Source organism: Tupaia chinensis, unplaced genomic scaffold (assembly GCF_000334495.1).
Source record: "Tupaia chinensis unplaced genomic scaffold, TupChi_1.0 Scaffold145082_1, whole genome shotgun sequence".
NCBI classification, from domain to species: Eukaryota; Metazoa; Chordata; class Mammalia; order Scandentia; family Tupaiidae; genus Tupaia; species Tupaia belangeri.
Window position 1 is genome coordinate 957,651 of NW_006204943.1, and position 24,456 is coordinate 982,106.

The following is a 24,456-nucleotide window of genomic DNA, read 5'->3' on the forward strand; positions in this document are numbered from 1 at the left end:
TTTCCCATTAAGTAAACTACTTCATACATAACAGATCTGGAAAGGCTGTGAATTAAATTACTTTGCAATTTGGCAACCCACTGAACCAGACTCTCTAACTCATTTTTGGCTATGTCAAACTTGTTATTATGAGAAATCAGACACTCTTTGAAGGTAATCCAGCTCATTAGTCTTCTGACCATGTCTTGTGCAGAGAATTTAAAACTATGAATTATGCCATTTCTTTCATTTCCAAGTGCTTTTGGAAAATTCAGCCCATCTCACATGGGCTTGTATTTCAAATATCTATTATACTGACCTATCCCAACAGCCACTCAGTACCCCAAAGACTTACTTGTAAAGCAGACTGCTCAGTTCAGAAGACCGAGAACATAATTTAAATGATTTTTGCACTGCACGCCAGGCACTATTTATTTTAAGTTGATAACCAAATCTTCACTACCTTAAAAATATAACTAGATCATAAGCAATCCTAGATCCCATTCTTAAGATTCTGGTATATTCACTTCAGTATTCAGTTCTGGTATTCAGTTCAGTACAAAATTCCTCAAGGTACGTGAAACAAAAAGTAATCTAACACAGGGAAAGAAGTAATTATACAATCAATGGAAGGTCTGAGGGAGCATACTTGAGGCTGGGCTTCTAGGAGACATTCTTTTGCAACTGACCTCTTAGGAGTTACCACCTCTGTCCCAATCAGAACAAAAGAAAACACTGGAAATACTGAGTTCAGAACCCATCGAGGCCTGTGATTCTAGGGATCAGAAAGTTACCTTTCACCACTGCCACTTAATATCTATAAAACTGAAGACCAGATATTGAAGTCCTGTTAGAAAGAAGTCCTGTGTCCACGATCTTTCTTGATAGCAAGAACAGCTAAAGTAGCAGAAAGATGGCCACTGTTTTACTATACCTTCCAAATCTAAACGAGTCCATCTAATTTGTAAAATCGAATTCCTGTTCAACATCTTAGATGCTGGGGAGTCTGGAAGATATTGCTTTTAGCTTTTCTGCTCACTAGAAGGAGGTAAGACGCTTGGTGCCAAGTGATCATATTTACAGTAATCAAAAGAAAATGACCCCTAAAATCTTTAGCCTGTGCAATAGGAGGAATAGTGTTTATATTTACTGAGATGATATTAAAATAAAAAAGGAAAAGATTTTTGGAGAAATTCAAGAGTGCTATTTTCTGCCTTTAACAGAATACATGAAGAAAATTGGATGGATCAAAAGCCAAGTTTGGGTGTGAAATGCAGTACATGTGAAGAAGGATGCCCTACTTCTTTTATCTCCATCTAGTAGGCAATCAACTGGTTTCCATTCCTGAATCGTTTTTTTTTTTTTTAAGAGGTTTTTGCTACAGGGTGTGTGTGCTCGCCAGAAAGACAGAGACAGAGACAGAAAGTGAGAAATCACCCCCCAGGGGGGATGGCCATGCCACAATCCCTTCTCCTCCATTCTCCTCTTGGGATTCTGGGCATGCACACACACATGCCTGGCATGAGTTTAAGCCACTGGGTCCAGGACTCGAACCACGGTCTACTACATGGAAGTCCAGCGACATAGTCATTACATCAACTGCTGTCCCCCATTCCTGAATCATTGGGAGAGGACCCAACAGACCACTTGGTAAAGGCTTTCCTAGTACAGGAGGCTGACGGAAGTCTGCTCAGTCACCAGCTGTGCTGACCTGATCCAGTGCTACCTGGCAGGGAGAAAACCCTGGCAGAAGATGGTGCATTGGTATAGTCAGGTGAAGAAAGGTCAAGGACCACGTGCTCAAGGCTACTAAGATGTTCAGAAGATGGATCCCATTTTTCTTTTCCTTTTTTGGGGGAGTGGGGAGAGGTTTTTGCTATAGGGCGTGTGCGCTCACCAGACAGACAGAGACAGAGAGACAGAAAGTGAGAAATCACCCCCCAGGGGGGATGGCCATGCCACAATCCCTTCTCCTCCATTCTCCTCTTGGGATCTTGGGCACACATGCACACGCGCCCAGTGTGAGTCTTAAGACACCGGGTCCGGGACGCGAACCGTGGTCGACTACATGGGAGTCCAGCGACATAGCCATTACGCTAACTGCTGATCCTTGGATCCTACTTTTCTACAGAACTCCATTTTGGGTCTACAGAAGGCAGATAAAATGAAGGATTGCTGATTTGTGAAATTCTGCTACACACTGAGACACATATATCAGAAGTATGTAGCAAAAACTATCATTAGAAGGTCAGGTTGACGATGCGGCCAAATCTCACAGAGGATGAACCTGGGAGAGATGTTCCTGAGATGGAGTCCCTGAGTTGTGCCAGGGTCTTCCCTTGGCCTTCTAGGTCAGTTTGTGCCCTTCACCTACTCATAACTGGTCAAAATAGTAGGCAATTGGTGAGAACCAACAGGAAAGACACAGTGACTGACATCACTGACAGGAGTATGTGTCCATCTTACGGCCACCACCACCAGCACCACCACCACCAACAACAACAGAAACAGCCCCTTTTGCAGGATTAGTTGCACTGAGAAATGCTCTCTCACTCTGTGCTCTTTCTCCCTTCCTTTTCCTGTCTCTCCCTGTCCTTCCCTCTGTCCTTCTCTTCACCTTAAACCTACCTGAGGTAATAAGTACAGGAGAGAAGTAGCCTGGGAGAGAAATCTCACCCCGCCTCACCACTAAAAACCCAGGTTTGCATTGTAGGGAGGAGGAGAGCTCAGAGGCGAACATGAAACTGGGGTTCTGAAACAGGTACAGCTACTTTGATAGGCAGAACTAAATTCATAACCAAAAGAGATGGAAAATTCTGGAATTAGACCGAAAGGTCAATGGAGGAGCCTTTTCCGGTGAGAAAGGGGCTTGGCTTAAGCATGATAGCAGGAACCAAAACATATAATTACTTCATATTTATACCTCAAAGGATCTCAAGACATTTCACTTGAGTCAATTATATTAACAATAGTATGTATATTCCATTTTTAACCTCTAAGGCTTTTCTCTTGGTAAAGTATACCTCTAATGAAACCTTTATTAGGAACTCGAAGGAATGAAAGTGATAACCTTTTGTTCTAAGCAATTAATCCAATAGCCTCCACTCATCTCATTAGATTTCCTGAGAGAATGTGGATTTATGTTTATTTCCAAAGCTTTGGAGAGTGGACAAAAACTGAATACTAACATATTGAGAAAGAGAAAACACAAAGCAGTTGAAAAAGACAATAAAATTTTACTTGGTCCGAGGATTGTGGGTTATTGTTAAGCTGACAAGAAAATCTTATAGCTAAAATAAATGAAGTGTCATCCTCAAAATATCCTGCTTACTTAGGAATGAGGGCAAGTAATGTCTTTGTATGTTTGATTTTTTTTATCTCTTAAATTTTATTGTAATTTATTATCTACAATAATCATTATACATCTTTGCAGGGTGCAGTATGGTTTTTAAAAGTATGTATATGGTGTGTAATAAACAAATCATGGATACAAACATATTAACCACTTTCAACTCTTTTTTTTTTCTTTATTTTATTTATTTATTTATTTATTTTGAGAGAGATTTTTGCTATAGGGTCCGTGTACTTACTGGAGAAACAGAAAGCGAGAAATCACCCTCCTCCCCAGGGGAGATGGCCACTCTGCAATCCCTTCTCCATTCTCCTCTTGGGATTTTGGGCACAAAGTACACATGCCCAGAGTGAGTTTCAAGCCAACTGGTCCAGGATTTGAAGCGTGATCGACATGGGAGTCCAGCAACCTAGCTATTACACAGCCATCTGCTGGTCCCCACCACCTTCAACATTTGACATTACATTATGTTGTGAACATTTGGAATTCACTCTACTGGTCATTTTGGAAGTATGTATTGAACTGTCAGTGGTGTTCTTTACTGTGAAATACAGTTCTAAAGAAAAACAGTTATTAAAAATTGACAACAGGAAGTCTCATAAATTAATGAGGATGGATTTTTGAAAATAAAGATAATCCTAACGTAGCCAATAAAAGAAGAATTTGTATTTTCCATGTATAAGATTGTGGGAGATAAGAGTTTATAATCTGAAAAGAGCTGTGGTATCAATCATTGGTCCAGTTAGAGACAGGTAAAATTGTACGTAACAATAGCTCATTAATAAGGTTTCTTCCACAGTACTTGTGTACTTTTAAAAATTTCCTCATTGCATTTTATTTGCACTTATTGGACTCTAAATCTATTAAACATTGCAACTCATTTCTCTTTTCATTGTTGTTGGTCCCTCCCAGAGATGCTTGTTGACTGAGTAGTGGGCATGCTGACATGTCTCTACGGCAGTGCATTCTTTTGGTGCTACAGCCCATAACAAGGGGCCACAGAATAAACGGAGACAGCAAGCACTAACCAGAGTGGGTCCTACCAGAGCATCTGGTAAGAACCACTAATAGAACCACAAGTTACTCAACAACGCAGATTAAATTTTGACTTCAAGGAGTAATCAGGGCAAATTATCTGTTTTGACTTTTGATATTTCTTGATACAGGTATTCTAAAATGAGAACTGGAAAGACAACCTACCTGGGAAAAAAACATAATGGCTTATTGGGAACACTAATACAGGCAAATCATGACATTTTAACTAAACAATCACATTTGCAGAGATTTGTTTTACCTACTTGTGTGACATTTTTCATTATATCTCTCCATGTTTTATCCACAGCTGTAAATCGCCTGCCTTCCTCGGGCATTTGAGACATAATGTCTGGAGAGCTGAAAATGGGCTCCAAATACAGCCATGTGGCTTGGACCTTGAGCCATTCATCCAGAATCTCCTGGAGCAGCAGGAGTTTGCCCTCCCATTCTCTGAGGAGCAAAACACAACAGCTCTATCAACAGCAAGCCAAGCACCATTTCAGATGTCAAAACCCAAAACCCCAAACCCCAACTAGACCATCAATCTCACATACAGTGTCATTAGGCCAATATCCACTCATCCAGTTTCATTGAAAGAGAAGTAATTACATTGGCTCTACAAAACCAGTTTTAAAATAACAACATCAGGGACCAGCAGTTGGAGTAATAGCTATTTCACTGGATTCCCATGTAGTCGACCACAGTTCGAATCCCAGACCCAGTGGCTTAAACTCAAGTTGGGCGCGTGTGTGCGTGGATGCCCAAGATCCAGAGAGGTGAATGGAAGGGAAGGGATTGTGGTGTGGCGATCCCCCTGGGGGGTGATTTCTCACTTTCTGTCTCTCTGTCTTTCTGGTGAGTGCATGCACCCTATAGCAAAAACCTCTCTGATAATAATAATAATATCAAAATTTATGCTTATACAGAAATGTATATGAAGTTAGACCTATCTACAAATGGGCTGATTTTCATCTCTATCATAATAAACCTTTCCCTGATTCAGTTCCACAGATAGAGGGTACAAATTGAGAAATGAGATTTTGTAGACAGTCAAGGTATTTTCAATGAAGGGTATTCTGAACTTCTGAGGAAATATAGTTATAGCCAAAATTTATTTCCTTTATGTTATTTTCTCTCTAATTTAGCCCATAAAGCCTTTATTTATACAATAAAATGCTTCCATTTATAAAATGTAATTGCACATAAAGAAAAATCTACATATTCCTAAATATACTAGTGTGACATTCATGAGAAGACATTCATGTCACACATTCATAGTGTGACATGTTTAAAATTATAATAGGTTATCAATTCACTTTTAAATATGGAAAACATAACTAGGGCCAGCAAGTGGTATGGAGGTTAAAGTGACTGCATGCCATGTGGCTGACTGTGCATTCTGAGTCCTGGACCGGGCAGCTTGGGAAACACAGCAGGTGGTTTGAGTCCTGGACTGGCAATTTAAGATTCACACTGGGCACGTGTGTGTGCATGCACAAGATCCCGAGAGGAGAATGGAAGAGAAGGGATTGCTGTGTGACCATCCCCTCCCCTGGGGGGTGATCTCTCACTCTCTCTCTCTCTGTCCACCTCTGTTTCTCTGGTGAGCAAGTACACACACCCTATACCAAAAATCTCTCTTAAAAAAAAAAAAAAGAAAGAAAGACAACCACAGCAGGTTCATGTACATGCATGCCCCAAATCCCAAGAGGAGAGTGAAGGAGAAGGGGTTGTGGTATGGCCATCCCCTTTGGGGGAGTGATTTCTCACTTTTCCTCTCTCTCTCCTTTTCTCTCAGGTAAATGTACACATCCTATAGCAAAACTAGTACATACATACATAATAACAGTTTCTTCAAGAATCAATACCATAAATATTCCATGAACAATTTGACAAAAAAGGAAAACATAATCACTATTTCCTCAAGAATCAATATTATAATTACTCCATAAACAATTTTATAAAAAAGGAAAACATATACAATCAGTTTCCTCAAGAATCAATGTTATAATTACTCCATAAACAATTTTACAGGCACAGTCCTAAGATCTCTGTGTGTATTTACTCTATTCTCACAACGGCCCTAAAAAGTGGGGTCCATTATAACATTTATTCATCTATGTGGAGACTAAGGCATATAAACTGGAAACTTGAACTTTCCAGTTCAAGTTCACCCAGGTAATAAATGATAACGACAAGATTTGAACCACGCTACTATCATACAACATAGCCATATAGGAAAATGATTTATTAATAGTAAAGCAGAACTTAGAGACAGGATAGTTTTATGTCAACATTAACACATTATTCATCATTTGTAAGTGGTGAATTGTAATTTTAGATCATTAAAGCCAAGAAATATACACAGGAGCTCTCCCAGTCACCAGGAATTTTAAAACACCTTTCTAAAATATATTCGTCTTTCAGTGTTTTTCAAGGAGCCTGTTTAATCTCGTTGCACAAGATTTAAATGCCTCTGTTTTTCTTCCGGAGGTCTTACCTCTTTCTTTAATCTCTGCCACAGAGTATTTTTTCACTACCTAATGATATTACACATAGTTTCTAAAAGTCATCTAAATGTACAACTTTCAAAGTACTCAAAAAATTCTTCTTTTGGTGTGCACACTGGAGCTGGTAGAAAGTAGAACAGCAGCAAGAGCCAACTCCAACCTGAGTGTACTCGAGGTTACGATAACACATCGATAACCAGGATTGTACACTAGCAAGCAGTTAGCATCCTTTTGCCACACATCCACTGAAAGCACTGATAGGATAAAGCTTTAATTTAGGCTGTATGCAATCCTTAAAACCAGATTACAAGGCTAGCAGGTGGCCTGGTGGTTAAGGTGCTGGACACACACCTCAAATGTGGTTTGAGTCCTAGACCAGGTAGTTTGCTTTCTCATTTTCCCTCTCTCTGTCTCCGGTGAGCACATGGGCCCTGTAGCAAATTTAAGATAATAATAATAATGATAATAAATAAAAAAGAAAGAAAAAGAGGAAGAAAGGAAAAAAAGATCACTCCCGGCACTCGTGCTTGCATTCCCAAAATCCTACAAGGGGAATGGAGAAAGGATTGCAGTGTAGCAACCTCTCTCTCTCTATCTCTCTGATGAATGCACATGTCCTAAAGCAAAATAAATAAATAAATAAATAAATAAAGGAAAATATAAATAATAACAATTTCCTCAAGAATCAATATTATAGTTACAGTTACTCCATAAACAATTTTACAAAAAAAGGAAAACATAAGTAAAAATAATCACCCCCTGGGGAGTGATCTTTCACTTTCCATCTCACTGTTTGTCTCTCTCCTCTCTGGCAAACACACATACCTTATGGCAAAAACCATAATTTTTTAAAAAAGTTAAAAAATTTTTAAAACACCAGACTAAACTTCAGTTTCATTCTTTTGCACTTGTTAGTTATTCTTCAATCAAATGAATAGAAATCACAATATATGTTCAGGGATCACCTATGACAAACTAATTAGTATATTTGGGAGATGACATTATTTTCTTTAGTCTTAGAGTTTATACATTCCATAAACTATGTTCACAGATGGAAAATCATTTTTTGAGAGTCAAAATATAAAATCAGATTGTAGCAATAAAAATGAATTTCTGGATGTTAATTGTCCACTGACTTTGTTATGAATATAGAAGTTAACAAACCATAAAGATAGCAAAAGGATCAGTATTCTGCTAAAAAACAATGAAGGTTACCATTCCTTATCATGAGTTACTTAAAATATTAAATATAAAATACAGAATCAATTTGCAAAATTGATTATACTATACTATACTATATTACATTACTTATACTATATACTATACTATATTATACTACTTATATTAAATACAAGTGATTTGGGTGACATAGCATAAACACTGTCATATAAATATTGTTTACCTCATTTGCTTTTCATAAGGCTTAATGAAAGGAGATCCTCTCATTGTTTGTGTTTTAATAATATGGTCATCTAACAACATCTGAATTTCATCAACTGATGATAAAATAAATGTCCCAGATTCTCTGTAAGGAAGAATGACAAATTCCATTGCATCCCATTCAGTAATCATCTTCTCCATGGCCTTTTCAAGAGAATATTCTTTGCTAGCTGATTCACTAATACCTTCAAATCTGTCTAAATATGGTTCCAGATTCATGTCTAAAAAAGAGAAGACAGTGGAGTCATCTGCTGGCTGTAGGGGGTAACCAACAATGGCGGACATGGCCTCCCAGTGCCTGGGGCGCAAACCAGGATTACAAATCACTTGAACGAGAGGAATGTGCTGCTTGAAATCTTCCACCCGTGCTCTTACTTTCTTAGTCATTGCCAATGCATTTGGAGAATCATGGAAGGCTTTCTCCAGCTTATACAGTGCTCTCCAGTAATTTCCAACGTCTGTTTCTACTTGGTCTGGATTCACCTTGTGATATGGTCCTTCTGTCCATGCTCTATGTTTGTTGCTGAATTCAACAGCAGTTTCATAGAGACGAAGATAAGGGTTCAAACCATCTTGGATTTTTTTACGTTGAGGATATATTGATGGTAGCCAACCAAATGCCTCCTCTTCAGCATTAAACTGTTCGATCTGAAAGAAAAGGTATTAAATATTTTATTTATTCTAAAATGAATGATATTGGAAAGTAAGTTTTAAAAGTATCTATTTTAAATGTGACCCCCCCACCCCAAATCCTCACTAAGTCTGAAAGGTAAACTTCAATAATTGAGGAAAAACTACCAGCAGTGATGTGGTAGTTAAGGTGCTGGACTCCCATATGGTCAACTGTGGTTCAAATCCTGGACCTGGAGGCTTGCTTTCTCACTTTCCCTCCCTCTCTCTCTCTCTGTATCTCTCTGGTCAAATTTAAAAATATTAATAACAAATAAAATAAATAAATAATTTTTTTTAAATTGAGAAAAACTCATCAGTAATCCATTTTCTTGTAGTTTTTACTTCACACATAAAAATTGTATTTAATTTTTTTTAAATTGAGAAAAAAACATCAGTAATCCATTTTCTTGTAGTTTTTACTTCACACATAAAAATTGTATTTATTTATAGTGTATAACATGATGTACACTGTTGAATGGGAAGGCCAAGCTAGTTAACAGGTGCATTACCTTAATACATTTTTGAAACGAGAACATTTAAATTCTGTTCTTTTAGCAATTTTCATGTACACGATATATGAGTGGTAACTGTAGTCATCATGTTGTACAATATATTTCCTGAGCTTATTCCTCCTGTCTCACTGAACAACTTTGACCAGTTTTGACCAACATCTCTCCAGTCCTCACCACCTACCACTCCCTCAGGCCCACAGCTTCTGACAGCCTCCATTCTACTCTCTGTGTCTATTGTGTCAACATGTTTTTAGATTCCACATGCAGTATTTGTCATTCTGTGTCTGGCTTATTTCACTGAGCAAAATGTCCTCTAGGTTCCATCACGTTGTCACAAGTGGAATTTCCATTTTGTGAGTGTGTGTGTGTGTGTGGGGGGGGGTGGTGGTGGTTGTGGCTGAATTAGTATTCCCAGGTTTCTTATTGACTACATATTTAAGAGTAGGATGTCTGGTTAGTTTAAATAGTCACATAAACTTATATATATATATACATACATATACATATATTTTTTTGAGAGGTTTTGCTATAGGGCACATGCACTCATCAGAAAGTCAGAGAAAGACAGACAGAAAACGAGAAATCACCCCCCAGGGGGATGGCCACGCCACAATTCTTTCTCCTGCATTCTCCTCTCGGGATCCTGGGCACGTGCACACATGCGCCCAGCATGAGTCTAAGCCACTGGGTTCGGGACTCCAATTGAGATCAACTACATGACAGTCCAGCAACATAGCCATTACACCAACTGCTGGTCCCAAGAATTTTTTGTTTTAGATTCTTTGCTATAGTGTGTGTGCGCTCGCCAGAGAGACAGAGAGAGACATAGAGACAGAAAGCAAGAAATCACCTCCCCAGTGGGTTGGCACCACAATTCCTTCTCCTCCACTCTTTTCTCAAGATTCTGGGTATGCATGCACATGTGCCCAGTGTGTTTTAAACCTCCAAGTCTGGGACTCAAACTGCAGTCCACTACGTGGGAGTCCAGTGACACAACTATTGCCATCTGCTGGTCCCAGGACTTAAGAATTTTAATACATACAGTACTGCAGTAGGTACTGTGGAAAACTGAAAATACTATTATGTCGGAAAGTTCTGCCTCCAAGCAATTAGTAATCCAGCTCAAGAGACAAGACATACATAGGTGGAAATTTAAACAGCGTTTCTTTTTCCAATAATAATAAAAAGCAATAGAAGTGATGTCTTACAGCAGTAGATGCTTAATACAAAATGAATAGTATACACACACACACACACACAAACACCGTCACTCAGAAAGTGCTGAAATAGTGCACAGATGCTTCTATAGGGAAGATAACAACTAGATGAGAAGAGAGACAGAGAGCATTAATTTTCTCAGTTTAGTTATAAAATATGTGAGGATGAGAGTTGTTCAGAGGGTGTATCTATAGTATTGAAAAGTGTAAGCTAGATATTTTAATTATGCATTTTAATAAAACTTTCAGTGGCCTCAGTTTTTAAAAAAGCTGTAGTTGCTTTTTTAAGTTTCTTTTTTTCTCAATTTGTATTGATATATTTGTTTTTATTATAAACGATCTAATTATCTGAATTAATAGGATATTAAAATCTTCCGATGTAGGGACCAGCAGTTAGCCTAATGGCTATGTTGCTGAACTCCATGTAGTCAACCGCGGTTCGAGTCCCAGACCAGGTGGCTTAAACTCATGCCAGACGCATGTGTGTGCGTGCCCAAGATCCCGAGAGGAGAATTGAGGAGAAGGGATTGTGGCGTGGCCATCCCCCCTGGGGGTGATTTCTCTCTTTCTTTCTCTCTGTCTCTCTGTCTTTCTGGCAAGCGCACATGCCCTATAGCAAAAACCTCTCAAAAAAATCTTCTGATGAGATAAAAATAAATGGTAGACTATCTTAATTTGGCATGTTTTCGCATTTACCCTTTTTGCAAAAAATACAAGTAAAATTTTCAAACATCTAATAAGGCAAAGATTTCTTCTAATGGTAAGGCTGATCTCTGGAATGGCAGTATTGGGAGCAAAGTGATTTGGTAAGAGAAAATCATGAACCTAATTTAAAAGCACAGGTGGAAAGTCTAAGCAGGTTTCTCTAAAGATGGAAAAACTAAACAGTAACTATGTACTATTATCTGCCTGTTTCTATGAAAAAAACAGATTCTCAGCTGTCTTAGTAGAACTGTGGTTCAAATGCCACCAAGTGGAAATTAGGTAGACTGAAAAGACCAGGTTATGGCGCAGTGGTAGTGTAGCTGGACTCGTGTGGGGAAGGTCTCTGGGCATGCCAGCTATGCAGGTGTGCCTACAAGCGGGGCTCGCTGACATGGGGTTTCTGAGCCTGGGGGTTAAACTGCTGCATGAAGACCCTGCTGCGATGCTTGTCTCTCTGTCTCTCCTTCTCTTTGCCTTTTATGGACGACATAAACATTTTAAAAGTTTTTGTGGTCAGCAAGTGGCATGGAAGTCAAGCTACTGGATCCCACGCAGCTGATTGTGCAGTTTAAGTTTCGGACCTGGCAGCTTGAAAATCATGCAGGCACGTGTGCAAGCATGTCCAAAATCTTGAGAAGAGAATGGAGGAGAAGGGACTGTGGCATGGCCATCCCCCCGGGAGGTGATTTCTCACTTTCTCTCTCTGACTTTCCAGTGAGCACATATTCCCTAGAGTAAAAACTTAAAAAATTTTAAAGGAGCAAAATGAGATACAATTCTATCTATAAAATACATGATGAAAGCCACTGAAATGTATCATGACCAATAGAAAACGGAAATGTCCCTTCTTCCCTGAAGACTGTCTATAAAATCTATTTATGTCATTTTTATATTCTCTAAGTGATGCTGTTTTATTTTAATCCATTTCTTCAAGGTGAATATCCAATACAAATTCAATGCTAATTCATCCTCTCAAGAATTTTTTGAACTATACCTTATCTGCTGCTAAATCCAACTTTCCATTCAGTGTTTGAGCCTTTTTCAGGTACCGCTGTACATCCTGAAGGTCTCCCATTGCATAAAATTCTTCTGCTTGTTTAGCATAACTCTCCAGTTCTTCCATAAATCGTTCACACCGTAACTAATAAAAACAATATTTGTTGCTAATATTTTTAAAAGTTAAAACTGCTCAGTGTCAGAGAAACTTCAAATATTTGTAGAGGTTATCAGAATAGTTATTTTTACTTTTTTTTTAAGCTGGTGAATTATAAACAAAAGAGATTATCTGGAAGGTGAATGAGATCTAAAATATGCAGAATTTCTAAAACTTTAAATACATGAATCAAGATTCTTCTAATTCACAGAATAGGAAAAGTTTATGCAGGCCTATGAAATTCTAATAAAATGGAACAGAACATGCTAAGCACTGGCATATGCTAAAGAATTTCTATTAATACGTGATTTATATAATAACCAAATGTGAGGCTAAGTGAAAACTCCAATATTTTAAGGCCCCTGACATTTTTAAAGGGCTATGGAATTTTTACAAACAACTAGAAAAAATTTTCTTTGCTTGAGTTCTAATACTCAGCTATTGCTTCAATTATCCACACTAAAATAATATATTTCAAAGTTATTTTTCTTGCTCCATTGGTTCTCTAAGCACAACAAAATGTGTAAGGTAAATAAATTCAATTAAAAGCTTAGAAACTATAGTGTTCCAATATAAAATAGATATTTGTGTATTTTAATGAGAAAGGTTTATTAGAAAGTTATCATTGGTAAAGCATTCCAAATTAAGAGACTGTAAAAAATAGCTCTTAATAAGATATTCAAAAGTCAAATCTAGGTTATTCAAAAATAGATTTCTGTTTTATAGATTATATAGGTTGATTTCTGTCTTTTTTCTAGCTTCCCGACAAATTTATTGTTCTGACTCCAGTAAGCGAGAGTGAATAGTAAATTTATGTTTAGTTAATGGAGCAATATACTTTATAGTAATGTATAGATAATTCCAGGACACATAGCAATGTTGTAGGGGTCTACTGTATTGTGACTCAAGTAATCATTATTCTTCATGATGTTTCCGCAGGTTTTTAAACATTTTGAAATGGCCTAAGTGTAAAACAGAAATAAGGACTGCAGTTTAAAATTTAAAAAAAAAAAAAGAATGCTTCTCTGAACTATTCTCCAAATAACAAATGCTGCCAAATAATTATATTTGCTGTCGTGAGATAAGAGAGAGAGAGAGCTAGGCTTGCCATCATATGGCATCTTTATTGGCTGACCTAACAAAAGTCTCTTAATATTTGCAAAGTTGCTTCATCTGTAAAATGAGACTGAAAGTACTAAGTAATGTATCCAGACAGTAGCTGCGGGGCGTTCATGGTACCCCTGTGCCAGTCACTGAGCCAAACAGTGAGGTACTAAGAGTAAAAAAGGGGAAAATGAAGTAGCCTGCTCTCTCTCTCTCTCTCGGCAATGCAGAGATGGATCTGAAAGTGACAACTTAAGGATCAGCTCGTTAGACCAGTGGAGCTATGATAACACACAAGAGGAGGGGAATGGCAGCACTTAGGTCTGAGAGAGGGCTTCTCAGAAACTAAACCAATACCTTACATAGACAGCCGTGTGGTGTTTGTGCGAGAGCAGAGGCCTGGGAACGGCTTAGGGACACTGAAAAGTAACCTGAGCAGAGTGGGGAGAGGTAGGAGGTGGGGCTAGACAGGAAGATAGGCAATCATAACCCTCTTATATGTAGGACCAAAAAAGCCACAGTTGCTGAACATTAGAGTGATGACACTGGGCATAGTGCTTAGGAGAGTATGAGAAATTACGAGGTATGAAAACAGGTTGCGTGAAGGGAGCTTTGACTTTCCAACAATTTAAAAAGCTGTAGTATAAATTATACCAGAAAACTGTGCAATAAACTGTATGAGATAAATACCATTTTTACTAACAGTGACTTGTGGGCCATATATCCCAATGTTTTCTCCCTATTACCTTGCAAGGAAAAATAAAGAACATCCAATGTTGACCTATATACTGCTCATTCACTCTACAGTCACCCTATATGCATTATAAAAGATCCAATAAGTGTACAATATTCTACTAAGATTTATAGTATGAGAAAACTAAAATTTACAGTCTAGGAAACACAGGATTGATAACGCTAAGTAAAAAGTTAAAATTTAAACATTTCCAGAAAATGAGAATAGTTTAAAATATTGATGATGCCAACCTTAAGACCTTCTTGATATTGTTCTGTTTTCTCTTTAATGATTTTCCTGTGTTCATCAAAAATTTCACCCATTCTTCCGTACCACTGGAAAACACTATTATTTAGCCTAATATCTGCTGGAGAAAAGTTGGCACACTCAATGAGGAAAGCAAGACAGTTTTTGGAATCCACTAATCTCTGTCCCAGTTCAATCATTTCAGTTGCCTCCACTTTCTGAATGTAAGCCTAGAGGAAAACAAAAATTACAGATGGCATTCATTTTAATGAACAGGTCATATATATATATATTTTAAAGGTAGCAGGTGGGGGTGCCCGACAGTGGTACGGCAGTAAAACAGGACGCTCTCCAAGGCTGACCCACGAGGGAAGGTTCCCAGTTTACGTCTGGCAGTTACTTGTAACCACCATGCTCACCTGCTCTGTCCTGTTCCACAGCTTCCTGCCCTCAAAGCAAACAATTCTCATTAGAGCAAAAAATAAACAAAAGTTTTAAAGCTCCTTTTAATCTCTAATCTCAGTAACTCTCTTTTTCTTCAGTTTCTCTCTCTAATGTTTACATCTTTGCATACATATAGCAAAAATAAGTTTGGTGGGGCCAGCAGATAGCATAATGGTTATGTCACTGGACTTCCACAAGGGTCAACCATGGTTTGAGTCCCAGACTGGGCATCTTGAAACTCAGGTCAGGTGTGTGTGTATACATGCCCAAAATCCTGAGAGGAGAGTAGAGGAGAAGGGATTACAGTGTGTCCATCCTCCCTGGGGAGTGATTTCTCACTTTCTGTCTCTTCATCTCTGTCTCTCTGGTGAGCAGACACGCATTTAGCAAAAATCTCTCTTCAAAAAAACAAGAACAAACAAACAAAAAAACCATAAGGGACCAGCAAATGGTGTAATGGTTATGTCGCTGGACTCTCATGTAGCTGACCACAGTTTGAGTCCTGGATCCAGTGGCTTAAAACTCACGCTGGGTGCGTGTGTGCCCAAGATCTGAGAAGAGACTGGAGGAGAAGGAATTGCGGCATGGCTATACCTTTGGGGGGGGGGGGGGGGAGGTGGTTTCTATCGTCTCTCTGTCTCTCTCTGTCTCTCCAGAGAGCACATGTGCCGTATAGCAAAAATCCCTCTCTTAAAATAAATAAATAAATAAATTTGGAAGAAGAACTCACTCAAAACTATAAACAATCATTACTCTAAAAAAAAAGAATTATGAAAAAGGAGGAAATTTTACTTTTTACACAAATTGTATTGTTTAAATATTTATCTTATAATTAAACAGGAAAACAAGCAAAATTTCCTAGAAATCTTTCATTGGTATATTACATACTCTAATTAAATTAAGTGATTTTATGTTGCAAATCCAACAACAAATAGAATTTAAATCATGGTGGTTTCTACAAATAACAAAATGGCTAACTGAAAAAATATCATTGTAACTTAGTTAATTAGCTTTTTATGTGGTCAATTAACAGGATTTTCATTTTCCCTTTCTTACTGATAATAAAAGACTGATTTCTTTCTTTCTTTCTTCCTTCCTTCCTTCCTTCCTTCCTTCCTTCCTTTCTTCCTTCCTTCTTTCTTCTTTCTTTCTTTCTTTCTTTCTTTCTTTCTTTCTTTCTTTCTTTCTTTCTTTCTTTCTTTCTTTCTTTCTTTCTTTCTTTCTTTCTTTCTTTCTTGGAGAGGTTTTTTGCTATAGGGCGTGTGCACTTGCCAGACAGGCAGAGAGAGACAGAGAGACAGAAAGCGAGAAATCAACCCCCAGGGGGAATGGCCACTCCACAGTCCCTTTCCATTCTCCTCTCGGGATCCTGGGCACTCACTCACACGCACCCGGCGTGAGTTTTAAGCCACCAGGTCCAGGACACGAACCGCGGGGTTGACTACGTGGGAGTCCAGCGACATAACCATTATGCTAACTGCTGGTCCCAAGACTGATTTTTATATTAAAGACATTTACCAGCTGTTTTGACCTCATGGGAATACTTTTTTTAAGATATGGAAATATTTCACATCCCAGGCAATGGATCCTATTGTTGAATCTGTTAAAGGTTATTTACAATAGAAACTAATAGTAATTAACCTTGAGTTCCCAAATATTTCCAATGATGGCTAGGGGGTTAAATATATGACACTCTTGGGAACCAGCAGTTAGCGTAATGGCTATGTTGCTGGACTCCCACGTAGTCGACCGCGATTTGCGTCCCAGACCTGGTGGCTTAAAACTCATGCCGGGTGCATGTGCGTACGTGCCCAAGATCCCAAGAGGAGAATGGAGGAGAAGGGATTGCGGCGTGACCATCCCCCCTGGGGGTGATTTCTCGCTTTCTGTCTCTATGTCTCTCTCTGTCTGTCTGGTGAGCACACGCGCCCTATAGCGAAAACCTCTCAAAAAGAAAAAAAATATATATATATCTGACACTCTTTGTACTCAATACTGATTTCCCAAAGGTATTTTCCTTCAGTGAAAAGGGGTTCACTGCTTAGGAACTCTCCAACTACATGTGTAACCATCCGTAACCACAGAGTCGCTTGATATCCTACAACAACTAACACAAACCAAAAAATATTTTAAGGAGACTACATATGGGCATGTGTGTGCACTATACACACATGCACACTCACACAATAAGAAACCCAATCCAAGTACAAATACTTTAAAGAAACCAGATCTCTTTTAGTTGGAGCCCATTATATAAAAATAGGTTCTGTTTTTAACAAACTTTCATTCAGTGACTACAAAACATACACATATAACCACCAGAACTACTTGTGTAATTTAAAAGAAATTTTATTTTCATAAACCAAAAATTACAGATCTTTTTTCCAACAGAAAACTTTATGTTCTTTTGCCTGTTAAATGTTTCTTCCTTTTGCCTCTCCCACCACCCTCTTCCACCCACTGCCCTCCCTTACAGCCACTTATAGCTACACTTTTTCTACCATCGTATCTTCAGCTCTTTCAATTTCTGCCACAAAGTGCAGCCATTCAGTACGTACTAAGTGGGGATATACAGTGTGTGGAAGTTCCTCAGAAACCCACAAATACAACTACCATATGACCCAGTAAACCCATTCCTTGGTATTACCCGAAGGATAGGAAAACACTCAGTTTGAAAGACATTTGCACATCCATGTTTATTGCAGCATTATTCACAATTGCTAAAACATGGAATCAACTTAAGTGTTTAAAAATTGATGACTGGGTTGAAAAGCTGTGGCATATATATACTATGGAATATTACTCAGCCATAAGAAATAACGAGACCCTATCCTACCATTTGATTTAAAATGGTTGAATAGAGAACACTTAATGCCGAACAAACTGAATCAGACTTTGAAAACTACTTGTATAATTTTATGACTATACAAAGCTTTGAATAATTTTACATGTTTTGCTAGTTCCCTTAAATATTTACTTTAAATTTTTTGAAGGTGCATGCACTGCCAGAGGGAGAAAGCACCCTGCAACAGTTACGGCTACTTAGGAGTCCCTCTCCCTCCATCTCAGCACTCTCTCAGGATTTGGAGCACTTACCGTATTTTCAGCGCCATAAATTCTACATTCAGAACATAATATATTTTAGGTAAACTACCACAAAAAATTTTAATATATGACAAAATATAGCTTTTATGAAAACATAAAATATTACTAAAGGATTAAATATCAGTTGATAAAGAAAATAAAGAGTGACCACACATCTCAGATCACCCAGCCCAGTTCTGGTTTATGCTAGTTAGTATGGTAATAATTATGAATATGTTCTACAAAATATTCTGGCAGACAACTGCACAAATTGCTTCATTATCTCACATCGCCAGGATCCATGCCCTCTAATATCCTTCCCTGTGACTTGCTTTGATCAATAGAATGTTAGCTAATGTGACAAGGGCAGAGACTTGAAATGCACTTGTAGAATTGAGTCTGCTGGGGACCAGCAGTTGGTGTAATGGCCATGTCGCTGGACTCCCATGTAGTCGACCACGGTTTGAGTTCCAGACCCAGTGGCTAAACTCATGCTAGGCGTGTGTGTGTGCATGCCCAAAATCCCAAGAGGAGAGTGGAGGAGAAGGGATTGCGACATGGCCATCCCCCCCAGGGGGTGATTTCTCACTTTCTGTCTCTCTATCTCTCTCTTTCTTTCTGGTGAGCACACGTACCCTATAGCAAAAACCTCTCCCCCCCAAAAAAATAGGGTCTGCTGGTATGGCTCTACCATGCTGTAAGAACAGGCAAGATCAGCTTGCTGGAGTTTGAGAGGCCAGTGAAGAGAGCCACACTGCTGAAAGACAGTCATCCTAGTCAACCCAACTGAGTTAGCTGACCAATAGAATGGCCCCACTGACAGCCAAAAGAACTGGGAGAGTCCAGCCTATATCACCAACCTGCTTGTGAACTAAGCATCTTAAAAGTATATGTTATTTTTGATCTCTGTCTTTTTTTTTTTTTTTTGGAGAGGTTTTTGCTATAGGGTGCATATGCTCGCCAGAAAGACAGAGAGACAGAGCGATAGAAAGCGAGAAATCACCCCCCGCGGGGATGGTCATGTTGCAATCCCTTCTCCTCCATTCTCCTCTGGAAATCTTGGGCATGCACGCACACACGCCTGGCATGAGTTTAAGCCACCGGGTCCAGGACTCAAACCATGGTCGACTACATGGGAGTTCAGTGACATAGCCATTACGCTAACTGCTGGTCCCTATCTTAACCTTTGTAGATTGTTACTCTGTATTACTGTGTCAGTAACTGACCAACATACACACCACCATAAAGAGTTAAGGAACAATACCTTCATTTCCATTAGCTCTGCTGTATTTGGAGGTGTGCTAAGAGCTTTTTCAGCTATCTTCTCAAATTCATCACATAATCTGAAATACCAGACAAAACCAATCTTACATACATAATTACAACTCAATTTCATTTCAAAATAGATTCCTGTATACTCTTTAAGTGTTCTATTGCATGAAAAATAAATATGATCAATCACATACAAGACATCTAATGAATTAAAAGCAAACTTGTGTACATTTATCTATTCATTCAATACACACCTCAGAGTCATCTACCACATTCCCAACTACAATGTTAAGTGACAGAGAACACAGAAATGAATAAACTGTGATAACGGACTTCATTTGACTCACCAGCATGGGACACAGGGCCACAGGCTGTAATTTCCAACCTAATGTTTTCCGGGATCTAATGGAGCTCTAGTAGAGATGGCACAGAGAAAGTGGCAGACTGGGAGGGAGTAACTAAATCTGGTTAAAAATGGGTCACCGTGCCCAGAAACTCCTGATAACAAACAATCATTTCTAACGGGGTTGTGGAAAACCTAAATAGAAACTTACTTTGGGTCAGGAAATTAAAAAGAGTAGCAAGAGTTAAGACAGGATAAACCACGTAGTGAAATTCTTCCTGAAGAGAGCTCGTGTGAAGGGGAGAGAAAAGTACAGTGGCGATGCTGGGGCAAAGTGGGGACTGGAAAATGGAAGAAAGATTTGAGCATGTTTGTAAACTTCGGGACAGAGTCAAGAGAAAGGGAGAGGTTTTAATTAAGGGATAAATGAGGGGGTGACTAGTGGAGCCAGGTCTACATGAGGAGAGACCATGGAGTTGAGCTCATGGTTAGAGAAAAGGAATTTGCCAGGCATGACAGATTCCTATCCCCTGAGAATATGGAGGCAGGCATGAAGGGTTCCATGAGATGTGGGCAGAGACATGGAAGAGGTTCCTGGAATAGTCACTACATCCCATCAGTCCAGGGAGAGGCAAGAGGCACAATTAGGAGAAAATGGGAAAAAGTAGAACTGGCATGAGCTCAAAAGGCTTTGAGAGGTGGGGAGAGTAAGCAATAAAATTAAAATTATTTTGCCCACCATGAAAAACCAGAAATAAAAGACATGTCCATTTTTTTCAGGTGCTTTAACCTGACTACATGATGCTGGCTGCTAGATTAGCTACCTAAATCCTCCATTTCTTTTACATGGTGTCTCCATCTTCAGCCTGTCCCTTTCTCACTCTTCCCTGAGTGTCTGTGAAAGCCTCACAAATCATTCTTCAATCCTGGAATACTCCAGGTCATTTTCACAACTTACCCACTTCTTATTTTTTTTTTTTTTGGAGAGGTTTGCAATATAGGGAGTGTGCGCTCACCAGACAGAGCCAGAGAGACAGAAAGTGAGAAATCTCCTCCCCCCAAGGGGGATGGCCACGCCGCAATCCCTTCTCCTCCAGTCTCCTCTCAGGATCTTGGGCATGCATGCACACGTGCCCAGCGTGAGTTTTAAGCCACCGGGTCCGGGACACGAACCGTGGTCGACTATGTGGGAATCCAGTGACATAGCCATTATGCTAACTGCTGGTCCCCTCATCCACTTCTATATAATATCTTCTCCACCGGGAATTCTTTGACCCACATCGCTCACTCAGCAGACTCCTACTACTCATCCTTCTAAATGAGATTTACATAGCACTTCTGCTTTGCAGCCTTCCCTGATTTCTCCCCCTCCCCTAAACTTCATCCTAAAGAAATTGATCACGTCTTTCACTGTTCTGCATCTGGAGCTTGTACAGTCCCTACTGCATCCTATTGAAACTTAGCGGTTTATATGTCTATTTACCCTTATATATTGTAACTTCCTACAGAAGTTTTACTCATAGCTAATGCCTAGTTTTGTGCCTAACACATGGTAACTAAATAAAGCTTCCTTCAGGATTCTACACAGGTTTAAATAAATATTTTAATAGATTTTTTTCTCTGATAACATAATCATTAAAAATATTCTGTTTGGGGGGACCAGCAGTTAGCATAATGGCTATGTCGCTGGACTCCCATGTAGTTGACCACGGTTCGAGTCCTGGACCCGGTGGCTTAAAACTCATCCCAGGCGCATGTGCATGCGTGCCCAAGATCCCAAGAGGAGAACGGAGGAGAAGGGATTGTAGCGTGGCCATCCCCCCTGGGGGGTGATTTCTCGCTTTCTGTTTCTCTGCTCTCTCTCTGTCTGGCAAGCACACACACCCTACAGCAAAAACCTCTTCAAAAAAAAAAAAATTCCATTTGGGTTTTCTCCCTTCCGTCCCTACCCCATGTAAGTGATACTAGAAAAGAGGTTCAAACCAACTCTAGCACCAGGTGTTGGAAGACTAGTTACCCTAGTCATATTCTTGTCCTAAATAAACAGGAATTCTGCTTTACACAATTGCTATTTTATGAGTTTACCTAACATGCATCGGTTTTTCTAAAAATCTCTAGGTTAGTCAACAAATGACTTTCTAGTTAAGAGACCAGTTATGATAGCCTTGAAGAATAATTATACTAAGATGGAGCTCCAAATTTGAAGGTCTGTTAGAATCCATTACAACCGTTGTGTAAATCCACTTTGAAAACCTATTTTGTGTGGTGGCCCCAGACCCTAGTGGGCTCCATAACTGTATGGCTAGCTGGATCCCTCATGACTAACCACACAGTTCAAATCCTAGCACTAGCGGCTTGAAAAAATTGCTGGGCACATGTATATATGTGCCCCCAATTCTGACAGAATGGAGAAATGGAGAAGGGATTGTGGCATGACCACACCCCACTGGGGATTGCTTTCTCTCTGCCCTTGTCTCTCTTGTCTCATTCTGGTAAGTGTGTGTGTGTGTGTGTGTGTGTGTGTGTGTCTTCTGAAATTTTAAGAAAGAAAGAATGAAAGTAAGAAAAAGAAAAAAAACCTCACTTTGTGTATTGGTTATAGAAATTAAAAATCTGAATTTAGATTATCCTCCTGACTTGTGCCAAAGCAATGTAAATACATTTTAATATCATCTTCATACAGACAGTTGGAAAGGCACATTCGTGCTAAAAATCTAAACAATACTAATACATCACAAAATGACACAAAGTCAAGGTGAAATAAGTTTGGCAAATTTTTTTCTGTTGGGTCATTTAGGACACTGCTCTAATCCATTACTCCCACAAGTAAAAAATAATCAGCATCACATAAATACCTTGTATTTACTTCCTGATGATCTCTGAACATTTTAGCTATAAGTTTCCCACAAATAATATCTGCTCGCTTCACCAAAGCTCTGATTAGTTCCTCACAGTGAATTTCAAACATTCCTAAACGAATGGTCTGCAACATATTAAAAGTTTAATAAACATGGAAAGAAATTAAAATCAACAAGAGCCTCGCAATTTTGCCATTCTCATAATGATAATTTTCTGCGCATAATCTAACAAGATTGAGGGGTTTTCGTATATTGATTTCTCAAAAATATGATGTGGAGGCCACAGTTCATGAATATTCAGTTACATTTTACAACTATCTTTTGGGTAAATGTCCTAGAAGCATTTGTCATCTTGGGAGTCAGTTCTAATTCAGGGCAATAATGGATCTAACAACTTTAGAGAACTGAGTTAGTAATAAATGACGAAGTGGGTTTCAAATCTGACATTTGCTCTATATAAAAAGGTAATACAGGTTCAGGGAGAAAGTTTGGAAAATGTAAATAAGAATAAAAAAAGAAAATTTAAAATTGCTGGTATCCTACAAAACAGAAGGAACTCCATTTTTTTGGTGTAATTACTATAGTTTTCAAAGGATTTATAAAGATGGAAGCAAAAAAGAGGGTCACCAGGTGGCATGGAGGTTAAGGTGCTGAATCGCACTGTACTGTTCAAGTCTCAGACCTGGTAGCTTGAAAATCATGTCTGGTGCAAGCATGTGTGTCTGTGCCCAAAATCCTGAGAAGGGATTGGAGAAGAGATTGTGATATGGCCATCCTCCCAGGGAATGATTTCTCTTTCTCTCTCTATCTCTCTCAGGCAAGTGCACAGTCCTACAGGAAAAACTCCAAAAAAAATAATAATAATAATAATGAAGAAAAAGAAAATTAGGTTCTTGGAGTTTGATGAGCTGGTAATAAATTACACTAAGTATTTAAAATTCAGATTTATGACTCTAGAGATTTGGCCACATGAGATGAAGAACTGTGTTTGTTTAGTCTATCTCCTTATAACCAGGACTTGCCACCATGCTAACCACATATAAGCTTAATAAATATTTTTCCTACTGATATAAATGGCCTAATTCTTCCGCCGTATTTTCTAAAAATACATGCTATGCAAACTGGAACAAGGCCATGGGGTACCGGTAACAGTTGGACAGAATAGGAATCATTTACCTTTCTAGATGTGTACTGTATTTCTTCCATTAGTTTTTGGTATTTGCGAATTTCATTTATTATTTTCTCATAATGCTGATTTTCAGAAAGAAAATCATCAACTTCTTGCTCAGCTTTCCTGGTAACTAAAAACTCATACTTGTCATAGAGTCTAAGGTGTTCAGTAGGTGCCACACTCTCTCTCATAATCACTTCCCTAATTTTTTCTTTGTGAGCATCTATAATTTCCTGTAGAATTATGGGCTTCAAGGTTGTTGGTTTAGATTTACTTTCCTAAATAAAGAGGGGGAAACAATATTAGTTATTCAAAATACTTTAAAGTAACCACATCATATAACTTTGTAAAAATGGCAAGCTTGGGGTCAGCAGATGGCTTAGTGGTCAGATCGCTGGACTTCCACATGGCTGACAGTGATTCAAATCTCAGACCTGGTGGCTTGAAACTCATGCAGAGTGCGTGTGTATGTATGCCCAAGATCCCAGGAGGAGAATGGAGAAAGGGTTGTGGCATGGCCATTCCCATTTGGGTTTGATTTCTCACTGTCCTTCTCACTGTCTGTCTGTCTGTCTCTCTCTCTCTGATGAGTGCACATGCCCTATGGCAAAAACCTCAACCAGAAG

General features: G+C 38.9%; 1 protein-coding gene across 1 annotated transcript in view; it reads right to left on the bottom strand.

Moving 5' to 3' along the window:
- Window positions 1-24,456, bottom strand: part of DNAH7 (dynein axonemal heavy chain 7) — a 288,975-nt gene that overhangs the window by 219,659 nt on the left and 44,860 nt on the right. Inside the window, exons 13-19 of the mRNA XM_006167772.1 lie at window positions 23,836-24,108; window positions 22,657-22,784; window positions 19,451-19,529; window positions 14,664-14,888; window positions 12,417-12,563; window positions 8,279-8,964; window positions 4,630-4,816 (exon numbers count right to left, since the gene is read on the bottom strand). Coding sequence (XP_006167834.1) covers window positions 4,630-4,816; window positions 8,279-8,964; window positions 12,417-12,563; window positions 14,664-14,888; window positions 19,451-19,529; window positions 22,657-22,784; window positions 23,836-24,108 — 1,725 coding nt within the window. The remainder of the gene's footprint in view (window positions 1-4,629; window positions 4,817-8,278; window positions 8,965-12,416; window positions 12,564-14,663; window positions 14,889-19,450; window positions 19,530-22,656; window positions 22,785-23,835; window positions 24,109-24,456) is intronic.